The sequence below is a fragment of the Myotis nattereri genome (assembly GCF_964212035.1).
Source record: "Myotis nattereri genome assembly, chromosome: 9".
Classification (NCBI taxonomy): domain Eukaryota; kingdom Metazoa; phylum Chordata; class Mammalia; order Chiroptera; family Vespertilionidae; genus Myotis; species Myotis nattereri.
In genome coordinates, this window is record NC_138084.1 from 3569045 (window position 1) to 3583462 (window position 14418).

At 58.3% G+C, this 14418-nt stretch overlaps 1 protein-coding gene across 1 annotated transcript in view; it reads right to left on the reverse strand.

Annotated features, from left to right (window-relative positions):
• Positions 1–2170: 2170 nt before the first annotated feature.
• LOC308524731 (uncharacterized protein) overlaps positions 2171–14418 on the reverse strand; it is a gene marked incomplete at both ends in the record, with an annotated part of 34366 nt that continues 22118 nt past the window's right edge. Inside the window, 9 exons of the mRNA XM_081099284.1 lie at positions 2171–2283; positions 2412–2626; positions 3501–3616; positions 3747–3870; positions 4392–4560; positions 5657–5811; positions 5989–6092; positions 6395–6898; positions 9004–9245. Coding sequence (XP_080955410.1) covers positions 2171–2283; positions 2412–2626; positions 3501–3616; positions 3747–3870; positions 4392–4560; positions 5657–5811; positions 5989–6092; positions 6395–6898; positions 9004–9245 — 1742 coding nt within the window. The remainder of the gene's footprint in view (positions 2284–2411; positions 2627–3500; positions 3617–3746; positions 3871–4391; positions 4561–5656; positions 5812–5988; positions 6093–6394; positions 6899–9003; positions 9246–14418) is intronic.

Consider the following 14418-nt stretch of genomic DNA (forward strand, 5'->3'; position numbering starts at 1 on the left):
TTTAATGATGTGGTCTCGGTGGAATCTGGGAGGGGCCACCCTGAGCCACCGCCCCTGCTCCCTCCTCGTGCGGGTGGCCCAGGCCCTGCAGGACGGGCGCTCCCCGTGGGCTCTGTAGGGCCCGTTCTCCGTGCTCAGAGTCCATTCTTCTCTTGCGCCGAGACCTGGAGCGGGACCATCTGCTTCTGCTGCTCTTGCTGCTGGCGCTGCGGTTTCCCTCTCCTCCTGGGGGGCAGGAGAGCGGTGCCCTCGGTATGCAGCCTGCAGCCAGGGCTGGGGCTCTCCGCTTAGCTGTGCCCAGCTACCAGCTCTCTGCCTCAAGCACCTCCCCTCCCTGGAGACCCAGAAAGGACCCCAGGAGACAGCGCACCGGGGAGACAGGGCCGAAGAGCCGTGGCCTGGAAAAGGAGGCCTGGGTTTGAGCCTCAGCGCCACCCCGGCCTGCGTGTGGGACCTGGCGTAGGTCCCTGCGCCTCTCTGGGCGGGAGCCCACCTGTCCTCCAAGTCTTGCACCGTGTCCGGCAGGGGATGGCCCAGCGTCTCCGGCAGGAGGGCGGCGACGGCGCTGGCGGCCACGGGGACAGTGCCGTAGATGAAGAGAGGCATGGAGGGGAAGAGCTCGGCGGTCATGCTCACCAGGGGGCTAGCGATGCTGCCCACACGGGCCATGGTGCTGCCCATCCCCAGGCCTGTCTGCCTGTGGGGCCCACGGGGGGAGGGGCTGGTTAGTGTCTGGCATAAATGTGGAGGTGCTCCAGCACCCCTCGGTGCCTCCTCCGTCCCCCATTTCATTAGCAACAAGCAGAAGCTAAAGCTGACCCCCCCATTTCATTAGCAAACCAATTTGGCATTTGTTTTTGAGGTGAGAAAGAGGAGGAGGGGGAGAAGGGAGAAGGGAGAAGAAGAAGAAGGAGAAGAAGAAGTTGGGAAGGGCTCTGGCAGAAGAAGGGGAAGGGAAGGAGAAGGGGAAGGGAAGGGGGAGGGGGAGGGGGAGGGGAAGGAGGAGGAGGAGAAGGAGAAGAGGTTGGGACGGGCTCTGGCCTTAGAATCAGGAGATTGGTTTTGCCTCTGCCGTTAACCTGCTGTGTGACCTCGGCCAGTCCCTGCTCCTTTCTGGGCCTATGTTTCTGTGGCAGTTAAGTCCGACAGCCGAGTTGGGCCAACTGATCTCAGATCACCTGCGGGATTTCTGAGTGACAGCTGTCCCAGCCCCACACAGACAGACCTATCGGATTAGAACCCCCAGGGGAAGGGTCTGGACTGTGCAGGTTAAGAATAGGTTAAGAACATTCTCTACGAGAGCAGAGAGGTTAAGCACATCGACTCAGGCGACTCACATCCAAGCTTTGTCACTTACAAGCTGTGTGACCCTGGGCAAGTCACCTAACTTCTCTGTGGCTCAGTTTTTTCATTTGTCAGGTGGGAATAATCATAGTACCTACCTGATGGGATTGTTATGAGGATTAAACGCGTTGATATTGGCAGAGGTTTAAGGCAGCGCCTGGCACATAGTAAGTGGCCTATATGATTATTCTTTCCCCCGAAATCCCACGAGGGCTCCGTACAGTACCCAGGACCCCCCAGGGTTCCCCAAGTGGCTTCGGGGAGCCTGACTTCGCTTTGACATCTCATGTGAATTTTGCATCCCATTCTGAAAACAGACACGTGTTTCTTGCTTCTTAATTCGGAAATCCTCCCGCGGCCGAGCCTGGGCACTGGGAAAGCAGTGCTGTGTTCACCCCGACGGCTGGTGTGCGAGGTCCCGCCACCAGCAAGTGCGGCTCCTGTGATGGGGAGGTGGTGGTCTTTGGCTTCAGACGGACCACCTGGCTTCTGGGTGGAATTAGATTTGGTGTCGGATTCTAACTTGTGCTTTGAAGATCAAGGGGTGACTTCAGTTCATTGCCTTTGAGACGCATCTTCTTGGCTCCCTACCTTGTCTCAGCTGGGCCACCTTCCGAGGTCTTTGAAGGTTGGGAAGGGCTGAGCGGGTAGTCAGTCCTGTGTCAGCCAGGGCCCAAGTGTGTATCCAGTGGCTGCTATGTACCTTGTGCTGGTGGGTGCTGGGAAGGACTTTTGGGCTGGGCATATGGACCATGCTCTGGGGTATGACCTGTGTATGCAGGAAATATTTTACCCCAGGATCCCCCCTCCCCCACTGGACTCCCACTCACCGGATCATTGTGGGGTACAGCTCCCCAGTGTATAGAAAGATGCAGTTGAAGGAGGCAGCCAGGCAGCCCTTGCCCAGCACAGCAAGGGAGGTTCGGACCGTGGACTGATCTAGAGAGAAAGGAGGGGTGTCAGCGGGATCTGGGGAGCGGGGGCTGGGAGGATGTGGCCTCGCTCCCTGGTGAGAAGTTGAGTTGTGTGTGGGGAGGAGGCCAGGGACGAAGGACCAAGGTGCTCACCCTGGGGTATCACCCCGTTGGCCAGGATGCAGATGCCCGCCAGCAGCAGGGCGGCTATCTGGGCCGGCCGCCGGCCCAGGTGGTTGATGGCCACGAAGCCCACAAACTTGGCAGGCAGGTCTACGGCTCCGAAGATGACCTGGATGAGGTAGATGCTCACCCCGAAGCCCTGCAGGTCCATGACCAGCCCGTAGTAGGCAAAGCTGGTGGCGAACCTGGCGGGGAGGGGGGAGGGGTGTGGAGTTTGCTAGGAAGGGTTCCAGGTGGGGTGCGCATTCCAAATAGGGGTGACCTGCACCGAGTACCCTGCTCAAGGAGCTGGAATCTGCCTGGGCTCATCCTTCTTCAGACATGAGTCTCCAGTTTAAATTTTGGGGGACTCCTGCCACACCCCAGATCATTTTTACCAGGTTGCTTTGTGGGATTCACATAGTTTCCATCTTTATCCTATACATTGAAACGGGGCTGAGGGGGGGGCACAGGTGGAGATCCAAGCCATGTCTTTAGGGCGAGGGTGTTGGGAGCTGCAGTGGCCTTCTGGGACCTGTCCATGAGGCTGGAATGGCTGCTGTTTCTTAAGATGTCAAAAGCCCACACTGTGCAGCACAGGTTATTGGATAAAACACACAACCTAGAGCAGCGGTCGCCAGCCTGTGGTCCGTGAGGTCTGAAAGGTTGGCGACCGCTGCCCTAGAGGAAATCCAGAACGGGTGACAAAGAGTTCATTGGTGGGGGTGCTCCGTTTGACAACGCCTTTGTGAACTGATGTGGGGTGTCTGGGGCGATGGGATTGGGAGGGGAGCTGTGAGAAGGGTGGTGGGGGATGTTGCAGGGGGAGCGGAAGACGCTGGCTGAAGTCAGCCGTAGCCACAAGGTGCGTTTGGAGACCAGCTGTCGGCCTCTGTGGCCTGTGCCCGTGCTTCTGGCCAAGGCCGGTACAGCCTCCCCTGTTTTGCCAGCCAGACTGGTCTCTGCCCTCGCAGCAGGTCCGGTGCCCTCCTCCCCCTGCCCGCCCCCCCCCCCCCCCGCATGCACTGTCTCCCCGGTCAGCGGTCAGCTGCGTGCCCCTGGGCCTGCCCGCCGGCCTACCAGAGCACGGAGAGGCAGAGGAAGAGGCGGCGCAGGGCGGGGTGGCGCAGCAGCTCCAGGGCCGAGGCCGAGCCTGGGCCCATGGTCAGCTCCTTCTGCAGACTGGACCGGAGGCCCTGCCAGGACGGGAGGGCTCAGGGCCTGGCTCCCCGGGGAGCTCCTCCCAGCCCAGCCCCTTACTCAGGGAAGCCCTCTGGGTCCTGAGACCTGGGTTCTAGGCTTGGGGGTGGAGCCTGGGGGTCTCACCTCCATATTTAGCTTGGCCCCCTCCTCCCGCTTCCTGTTGATCTGGGCCACTCTCTGCAGGGCCTTCAGGGTGAGGTCCAGCCTCCCGGAGGAGGCGTACCAGCGGGCTGATTCGATGAAGAACCTGGGGGGGGGGGGTGGGTGGGTGGGTAGGTGTTGGCATCGCTCCAGTTCCAGGCGTCTGGGCTGGGGGGGTGGGGGGGTGGGTGGGGAGGTGAGCTTCCTAGGGGCCTGCGTGGGGTTCACTTAAGTCTGGGAACTCAGGGGCTTTGTCAAGTCCATCTGTCCGGGACCACAAAGCAGCGCCCAGCTCGGCGAGGACTCATTGTGCGGCAAGAAGTCAGTTCTTGGGTGCTGGGGAGAGGGAGCCGCATGGGCAGGCTGGCGCCTGGAGGGGGGTTGGGGTGGGGGTGGAGGGGGGGCGGGGAGCTGGGGAAAGCTAAGACCTGGACGCTCTGGGCCAGATCCTGCCCCCACAGCCCCTTCCCTGGCTGTCAGGCTGAGGCATGGCCTGGCTTTGACCTTTTGTCTCTGACCTGCTCTGATTCTGTGGGGTGGGTGTTCGGCATGATCTGGGGGGTGTCTTGTCCCTGGCAGTTCTCTGGGCTTCGGGGGCGCCCCCTCCCCACCCTGGGCCCCACGCACCAGGAGTAGACGAAGGAGACAAAGAAGGGCACGGAGACCAGCAGCTGCAGGTAGCGCCAGTGGGGCACCGCGTAGGCCGCGCCCGCCAGGATGAACTGGCCCAGGCTGAAGACGTAGCCGGCCAGCGTGCTCACGTATGCCCGCGTGTGGATGGGCATCCACTCCATGTCTGGAAAGAGGGTTAGAGCAGAGTGTGTCACTTCCCGCTGCCAGGGGGCGGGGCCTGGGCAGGCAGGACCCTCTGCAGGCACACCTCGGTCTGGCCCCGGCTCAGGGAAGATGCGTCAGAGGAGGGCGGGTGCCGTGGGGGGGAGGTGGGAGACCAGTGGAGGTAGGGATGGGGGTGGGGGTCCCCAGGAATTGTCCCCTCCTCTCCTCTGCTGGGCGATGGCTCCATCCTGCCCTACAGTCCTGGCTGGGGCCTCCTTTCCCTCAGGGGGTGCCTGACCACTCAGTGCAGCCTCAGCAGCAGCCGCTCCCCTGGTTCTGCCAGCCTGGCCGGACCTCAGCCTCGGGGGCCAGAGCTGGGAGGAGCCGAGGCTTCCCTCTGCCCTGGGGAGCGGGTGGTAGTGAGGGCAGCCCTGGGTGATGGAAGGCCCCGGCCTTCGCTGGGCTTGGCGGCTGCCCTCTCCAGGTGTCCTGCCCCAGCCCTAGCCGAGTCCTGGCTAATTCCTTCCGTTCAGAGAACCCTAAACCCTTAGATTCCCTTCTGGGCTGGAGGGGCGACCTCGGGTAAGTCCCCTCCCTCCTCCCTGACCTCAGGCTCCTCCTCTGGGAACCACGGGATGGGAGACAGGGCTATGGCCAGCCACACTCAGTCCATAAATGTCTGTTCTACATGAGGCCGCCTCACCCTGTCAATCATACCGGGATGAGTTGCCACATTGGGAAATTGGGATATTTTACATAATAAAAGGGTGTGGGGAGGCCTGGGGGGGGGACACCCCCGGGCTGGGGCCCTCTGGATGGTGTGACTCCTCTGGGTGCAGTCCTCCCGGCTCCCTGAGGCCTCCGGCGCCTGGACTGCTGCAGTCATCACGGGGCGGGACGGGGCGGGACCTGCCGGTGCCTAACAATGGCGTTCGCAAGCCCATGTCTGAATGGAGGGTCAGGATGGTGGGAGCCCCCACACCCCAGAGGCTATGATGCTGTCTGGAGGGCAGACCCAGAGGCCAAGGCAGGCAGAGCTCAGGAAGGTGGGCTGGGAGGGGGCTGAGTGGCGAGAGGAGCGGGGGTAGGGACCCCGTCTTCCCAGCAGCCCTCACTCAGCGTCATGCTGTTGAGGATGATGCCAGATGTTGACATGCCCGAGAGCAGCCGGAAGGCACAGTAGACGGGGAAGCTGGGAGCGAAGGCTGTGCAGGTCCCCGACGCGGCCATCTGCAGGTGGCTCAGGATCAGCACCTTCCGGCGGCCCAGCCTGCGGGGAGGGAGGCCCTGCACCGGGGTCCTGAGGACCAAGGCGCGGGGCTGGGCAGGGACAGGAGTGCGGGGCCCGGAGGTCCCGTGGGGAGAATGCCAGCCTCCCACGAGGGCCCTCCGCCCAGCCCAGGGGCCCCGGTCCCAGCCCCGCCCCTGGGCCCTGCCCAGGACTGACCTGTCTGCCAGGTGTCCGAACACGATGGCTCCCAGAAGCACCCCCACCATGTACAGGGACTGAGCCAGCTGGCGCAAGGCCCTGTGCGAGCACACGAGGTCCCACTGGGGGAGAGGGGGAGAGGGGACAAGGGTCAGACCTGCTCGGCTGGCCCTCCGAGGCCCGGCCCTCTCCCCTGACACTGCTCCTCACTGTGGTCTCCCGGGTCCCAGGAGCCGGCAGACTGATCCGGACCCCCAGTCCACCTTTTTTCCCGCCCCCCGCCCCCCCCCCAATCTGGAACGCCTTTCTCTGTCCTCCATTGCGGCCCCTGGCTGATGTGCGTGTGTGTTTCCGTCTGCCTGTCTGTCTGTCCCAGAGGGGAAGGCACAGTGTGGATGGTGCGTGGAGGGCCCCGCAGCCTCACCTCGGTCACGATGGTGGAAGGGAAGGTGCTGTTGTCGTAGATCCAGCCATCGGTGCAGGGCTCCGTGGCCTCCGTGCCGTTGGGAAAGGGCAGCCCCCTTTGCGGGGCGGTGAAGCGGAGGCAGGACTCGGGCCGCCCCTGCTCGTCCCGCGGCAGCCAGGCCTCCAGCTCCCCGCCCCGGCTGAGGTTGGCGCTGGCGGGCGGGCGGCAGTGGTGGGGGGGGACGGCGGCGGTGAAGTTCTGCAGGGTGTTGTGGGAGGCCATCAGGAGCATGGGCAGGATGACCAGAGTGACCTGGGCCTTCTGGAAGCGGCCGATGCCCCCCAGCTGCCTCAGGAGGTCATTGAAGGCCATGGGGCCAGGCCCGGCCGGGTGGCTCGGGGCTGAGGACTTCCCGGCCCAGGATCCCCGTCTGCGTGTCCGTCCGTCCGCCTGCTGTCCTTCACCGGACGATGGGGCTGCCGAGGCTCCTGCAGCTGGGCTGCTCCTGGAGCTGAATCTGAGCTGGCCCCGTGGGGGGGACGCAGGCTGGTCAGCGCCCCTCCTTCCTTCTCTCTCTCCTGGCCGCCTGCCCCTCCCGTTCCCCTCGCAGCCTCTTCTCACTTGGTGGGGGCTCAGCTTTTGGGGCAGCTGTGGCCCGGACCCCTCCACGGGCAGTATTTAATCCTTGGCCGGAGGGAAGCAGTTAAAGTGTGACTAAGTATCAGAAGGATTAATTAACCCTCCCAGCATCCTGGTGCCGTGGAATTCCTCCAAGTGGGTGTAAAGGGCAGGAGAGGGGGGACTGAGGTGGGGATGGTGGGAGGGGACGGACTTCGAGGGCCCATCTGGGCATCTGGGGGCAGGAGGGGACAGGCCAGGACCTTTTCGTCTTCCTTTCAGGGAGAAGACTGGGTTCTGAGGAGTGTGGTGGCCTCTTGAGGGGCGTCTGTCGTTTTTAGTGGATACGACCCGGTCTGTCCGTGGGGAGGGTTGGCAGCGTGCAGGACGCCCAGTTCACTTGAATATCAGATCAACAAATCTATCTATCTATCTATCTATCTATCTATCTATCTATCTATCTATCTATCATCTATCTGTCTATCTATCTATCATCTATCTATCTATCTATCTATCTATCTATCTATCTATTTTTTTTCACTGTAAGTATGTCCTTAAAATCACATAGGACATACTTATACTACAAATGTATTCATTGCCCAGCCAGCCTGGCTCAGTGGTTGAACGTCAACCTGTGAACCAGAAGGTCATGGTTCGATTCCTGGTCAGGGCACACGCCCGGGGTTGTGGGCTCCATGCCCAATGTGGGGCGTACAGGAGGCAGCAGATCCATGATTCTCTCTCATCATTGATGTTTCTCTCTCTCTCTCTCTCTCTCCCTCCCTCTCCATTCCACTCTGAAATCAATAAAAAAAAATATTAAAAAAAAAAGTGTTCATTGATCTGAAATTCAAATTTCACTGGGCATCCTGCCTTCTCATTTGCTAAAATTGGCAACCCTGGCCTTTGGTCTTCCGGGGCCAGCTCCCGTCTCATAGGACCACAGCTTTTCCAACTGAAGAGAAAGTAGTGGGGCCCAACACCAGCATCGTGCGTGACGTAGATCGACTCTTCCGGTGCCTCGGCGTTAACCGTCTAGTTTACCTGGATTCAAATCCCCCCACTTTTGTTGTGATGAGCATGAACGTATTTTTAGTCCCAATTCTAAGACACTCACTTGATTTCCTCCAACACTTGACTCCTGAGTTCTGGTCACTCACGCCGGGCAGCGCCGAGCTGTGATTGGTTGGGTCGTGGGCTGGGTATCCCAAGAGAGCAGGTTGCGGCGTCTCGCTTTTAGTCCGACTACGACAGAGAACATGGACTCCGGAGGCAGCCCAGTTGGATCCACATCCTCACTCCACATCCTCTGGCTGTGCAGCCGGGCGAGTTGTCACACTCCTCTGATCCCAGCGTTCTTGTTTGCAAGGTGGAGCGAGCAGCCGTGCGGCCTCTGGGGCTGTCGGAGGGTTACCTGAGCCCATCCAGGTACAGGTCTTACAGCAGCTCCTGCCCAGAGGCCAGCGAGGATGAGCTGTACTTATCACTTATATCTGGTTTAAAAAATAAGACTTTCACGTTGATTTTAGAGAGGAAATATGCACCTCTTATCCTAAGAACAGCGATCCCCACACAACCAAGAATTGTCTGGACCTGAGACGTGAACAGTAAAGTGGAGAAACCCCAACCTAGAGGATGTCTTGGACGTAGGTTGCGTCACGATCCAGCCCGCACCTGCTTGGCTGGAGATTTCCAGTCACACGGATGGCTCCCGCCAACGCAATGCAGAGGTTGCCCACGGCTCCGCTGATGGGAAAACTGTTTGTGAGGCGAGGACGGGGGCTCCCTCCGCCACCTTTTGCTTGAGTGAAGCCAAGCGGCCTGGGCTCCCCAGTGCAGCAGCTCCTCCCGGCCCAGGCCTAACCTGGAGGGGCCGAGCGGGACCCCGATCTTCCTGGGCCCAGGCTGAGTTCTTCTCCGCCACCTTCCGCCCCCATTGTCAGGCTGGGGCCCCCGCTTGCCCTTGATGGGGCGTTTCTGCGTGGGGTCTCTGGCTGTCCCTCGCTCACCTGGTTCCGACTCACTGGCCTGCCACCCGTCTGCATCAGGCGCGCTGGCGGATGTCTGGACACGATGGAGGGTTCGGGTTCCATGGTTTTGCAGGAGGCGCCCAGGCCCTGAACAGATGAGCCGATGCAAAGGGCTACGAAGGGAAGAAGAATGTCTCGCTTCGTCTGGGCACACACCTCCACCTTGCTGTCCAGAAGAAGCAGTTTGCTTTGCAGCTTCTCCCGTAAGGAGTCCAGGTGCCCTGTTATCATCGTGCGGTTGACACAAACGGCACCTTTGCGTGTTGAGAGGGTGTTTATTGTCTTATTCCGTCTAACTTCAAGGCCAGGTTCTTAGAGGCGTGGACGGCCCAGCTGCAGGTCGTGGAGATGACCGGCCTCACGTGTCCAGAAGAGAAGAGGCCAGGCCCAGAGAGAGACGTGACTCGGCCCAGCTGCCCTCCTCCCACCGGCGTTGGTTCTGGGCTGGGACGCAGCGGGTGTCCAGATGCCTGACCACGCTCTCCAGGCCAAGGCACACAAACAAGAGCCCGTGGCCTGGGGGTGTGAGGACAGCTGCACAAACAGACAGGGGGCTCCGGGGCCAGCCTCCTGCCAGAGCCTGGTGCCCGCATGGGGGAGCGGGCAGTGCTGAGGGCAGTGGGGGAGACGGCGGGTCCCTCCAAGAGCCCTCCCTCTCTGAGCCTGAGCCCAGCGCCGCCTTGGAGAAGAGCTCCCGCCCTCCTTCCTGACCAGCGTCCGGCCAGGTGTAGTCTGGAAAAAGCGCAAGTGGCGACTCCAGGGCATGGACTGCGGCTGGCTCCTGGGACCTCTTGGGTAACAGGGGGACTCCCCACAGCCTCCCAGCTCGTGGAGAGTTTCTAGATGGAAATGGCCACGGGGGGAATGCTTTGCAGAGCAGGGACAAAGGGACCCAACAGGGACTCCCGAGGGGCCGAGAGCCCAGAACCACATGCTGGCAGAGATGAGTGCCGCCCGCAGGTGCCAACACCTCACGGTGCAGGTACCGGGAGGGAGGCTCAGAGTCGACAAGGGATGTGCCCGGCACCACACGGCGAGCGGCTCTAGGTCTCCGTTCTCTTAACCCCACTGCTCTCTCCACCACGCGGGCAGCCATTCCAGACCCCCGATTTTCGGAGACATCTGGATTTTGTCTAATCTATTCCGTTAAACAAGTGGGATTTAAGGAGCGCGACTCCATGGGATTTTGGTTCTCTTAGGACACCTTTCAGTTAAATAACTTACAGAGCAAAGAAAACACTCTTGCTCCTTGCTTATCACGGGGCCTAAGTGTGAGTTTGAAGACCCTCGGCCGGGAGAGAAGCCAGGCGGACTTTGAGTGGCTGCCAGGCCCATAGCAACGCTCTGAGCAAGGAGCCGCTGTGCGCTTTATGCCTGTGGCCTGGCTCCCCGGCCGGTGGCCGGTGCGGAATGGAAGACTGCCGTTTGGACGCTGGACGTGAGGCCAGTAACCAGCGAGGCGGCTCAGTACGAGGACTCTGCCCAAGAGAGGGGCGCTTAGCAAAGGGCAATTCACTGGGCCGTTTGGAAGCCCAGCTCAGGGGCAGGGAGTGGGGAGGCGGGGAGGCGGGGAGGCGGGGAGGCGGGGAGGCGAGGAGGCGGGGAGGCGAGGAGGCGGGGAGCAGCTGGGCTGGGGAGAGGATGATGGGGTCCGGAAGAGGGCTCTGGGAACAGCAAGAAGAATGAGTGGGTCACATGAAGGGTCAGAGCATCCTGACGGGCACCTCAGGTCACCTGGAGTCCTGATCATGTGACTGGGAAGTGCTTTCCTGGGGTCTTCCCTTCCCTCCCTGTGTCTGCAGTAAATACCCCGGAGCAGCCCGGAATGGTCATGGCCAGGACTTCCTGGGAGCCGCCCCCCCCCCCCCCCCCCCGCCCGAGTCCTGCATGGCTGGAAAGTGGAGGTGGTGTGAGGTGGCGAGTGTTCCTCGCTGAGCCCATTCCTCTTCCTCCACGTCGAGACCTGGGCAAGCCCAGTGGAGGCCTTGGTGGCCCCACTGTCAGCTGACCCTAAGCCAAGGCTGTGGGATGGGATGGGGGGAAGTCAGTGCGGGCATGTGTGAAGGGCAGGGCTAAGAGAAGGTTGGTGCAGTCCAGGGACCGAAAGAACGAGGCTGGATTTAGGGTGCAAGGTCAAGGGGTAAAGCAGGCTGAGGCCTGGTCATGACAGGCCTCGTAACAGCACTTGCACTTCACTCCGATGGGAAGCCACAGAAAGGTCGACGTGAGGGTGCACTATGATCTCTTTCCTGTTCCTTAGGCTCGGCCTCAAATATTTAAATATTGATGTGAGAGTTCTTAGCTCTGTGGCCAATCAACAAAGCCCTGGAGTGTCTGGGTTGTCCAATATGGCAGCCACTGGCCACTGCCGAGGGCCGAGCTGAGCGAGTCTGACATGAGATGTGCCTCATGATAACATACACGCCAGATTTTGAAGACTCAGTTGAATTGAAGGCTATGATATCTCATTGATAACTTCACATTGATTACATATAGAAAGGGTAACGTGAATATACTGGGCTAAATGCAATGTGTTATGGCAGTGATTCTCAACCTTCTGGCCCTTTAAATACAGCTCCTCATGTTGTGACCCAACCATAAAATTATTTTCGTTGCTACTTCATAACTGTACTGTTGCTACTGTTATCAATCGTCATGTAAATATCTGATATGCAGTATGGTGTTAGGCGACCCCTGTGAAAGGGTCGTTCGACCGCCAAAGGGGGTCGCGACCCACAGTTTGAGAACCACTGTTTATGGTGATGTCTAATATACTATTATTAAAATCAATTTCACTTTTTTTTAACTTTAGAAAAGCCGCTACTAGGAATTTTCAACTTACATTGGTGGCTTGCGTTATATTTCCGCGGCCAGTGCCGGAGAGAGAGTTAGAGAAGGGCCCCAGGAGAGATGACGGAGGGAGAGGATCTGCTTGTTTCAGGAATGGAAACTCTCGAGTCTAACATTAACAAAAAGGGGGATTTACTCGGAGAATCCAGGGATATCTGCTAGAACCCAGGCCCAGAAAGTGCATCCAGGGCTGATCCCTGGCACCTACCTGGCACCAGGAGGAATCAGTGCAAATAGACTTGCTGGTTGTCCCTCGGGGCCCAGGCGGGCTCTTGTCCTTCTCCCTGTGCACCTGCTCTCTCCTTTCTCTGCACCTGCTCCACCTGCACCTGGACCAGCCCGGCTTCACACTAACAAGCCTTCCCGAGACCAGGACCAAAGGACGGACTAGAACAGGGGTGGGCAACCCCTGGCACGCGTGCCAAACATGGCACACCAGTAACTTTTGCTGGCATGCGAAACCCTCTCTTATAATCTTCCATTTACAATTTTTTTCTTAATATTGACTTTTTTATTTTTCAGATAAATTCAGTGTAGGTGCATCTTAGATAAATAAATAATTTTACATAACAAGTTATCTTAAAGACCATAGACATGGCTGACTTTGAAATGCAGTTGATTGAATTTCAGAGTAGCTCAATTTGGAAGCAGAAATTTATTGACCTTAGAGTTGACTTGGAAAACATTGAAAAAAACGATTAGTGACAGGAGTGCCAGAGAGAAGTGTCGAAAAGGAACTATTGAGGACTTGGAATGCCATTCCAGAAAATTTTTTCTGTTTAAAAAACTTTGCAGCAGTGTTACTCTCCATGTTTTCATCCACATACGCTGTGAATCTTTGTTCTCAGTGATGAATTTTGTTAAGTCTCTTAATAGGAGTAGCCTGATGGATGAAAGTAGTAGCTCGTGCATATCTTTGAAGGTCACGAAATATAAACCTGATGTAAAATCTCTGTCATTAGTGACGCAGCAACAAAAGTCCCACTGATAATATCAAACGGAGTCATAAAGTTTTCTGTCGGACTATCAGTGTACATGTATACATTAAAAAATAAATATAGGAGAAAACCAAGATGGCGGCATAGGTAAATACCGGAGATTGCTGCCTCGCACAAACACTTCAAAACTACAACTAAAAGATGGAACGGACATCACCCAGAACCACAGGAAGGCTGGCTGAGGGGAAATTCTACAACTAGAAGGAAAGAGAAAAGCATACCGAGACTCAGAGGAGGCGCAGTGCTGAAGTAAAATACAAAGGTGTGGAGGTGCGTGCGGAGCAGGCTGGCGGCTGAGGGCATGATTGTCTGTTTCAATCGGGAGGGAGTCTTAGGCTCTGGGCTCCAGTTCCGGGCGAGTCTCTGGGGACCCAGACTCAAATGGGAGAAGAGGGGCTGTCTGGAATCAGTCGGAACTCGAGGGAAGCTTTCTCTCCGAGGGGCTTGCAGCGATTACCGGGACACTGAGAGGCAGAGCCTCGGGGGATGAGACTGAGAGCAGCCATAACTGCTCGCTCTGCCCGCCCTGTTGATCCCCTGGGACCTGCCCCGCCCAAGCCTTGCACGGAGGCATTTGCGGGATAGCCCCAGACAGAGGCTAGATTAGCACCGCCCTAGAGATCCAGGACAGAAGTTCTCCCACTGAAGACACAGCTGATTCTCACAGTCAATTGGCCTGGAGGTCAAATCCCTCCCAGTGTTACCTACAACAATCAAGGCTTAGCTACAACAAGACTGTGCACAAAGACTACAAGGGGGTGCACCAAGAGTGTCTACCTCAGGTAATTGGGACACTTAGCACAGAAAGCCACTCTATCGACACAGCGAAGCATAAAAAATGCCGAGACAAAGAAACAGGACACAAATGACAGAAATGGAGGAAAGCAGGCTACTGGATATAGAGTTCAAAACCACACTTTTGAGGTCTTTCAAGCATCTTCTAGAGACTGCCGATAAACTTAATGAGATCTATAAGAAATCTAAAGAGAGAGAAACTAAGATGGCGGCATAGATAAACACCGGGAAATAGTCGCCTCCCACAGCCATTGAAAATTATCCCAAAGGACGGAGCAAACACCGCCCAGAACAACAGGAAGGCTGGCTGAGTGTAATTTCTACAACTAGAAGAAAAGAAAAGCACGCTGAGAGCCAGAGGAGCTGCGGAGGCTGAGTGCAGAGGTACGGCGGCGGCTCGCGCGCAGGCGGAAAGGGGGTGGCACCTGAGGACGCGGCTGTCTTTTTGAATCACGAGCTCCCGACTGCTCTGATCTCCGGTTCTGGGAAGTCTCTGGGGACCCAGGACACATACGGGGAGAGGCTGCTCTCTCAGGCGGCAGCGGGCGAACTTGAGGGCGGATTTCCCTCAGAGGTGCTTGCAGCCATTACCGGGACACTGAGACGCGCGACTCTGGGCACGGAGAATCAGCCATAGCTTCTTTCTCCGCCCTTTTGACTCCCTGAGACCCCGCCCCACCCAGGCTGTGGCAGAGGCTTTTGCATGTGAATGCCCCGGCCCTTTGCAACCTGATAATTACCTAACTGCAGC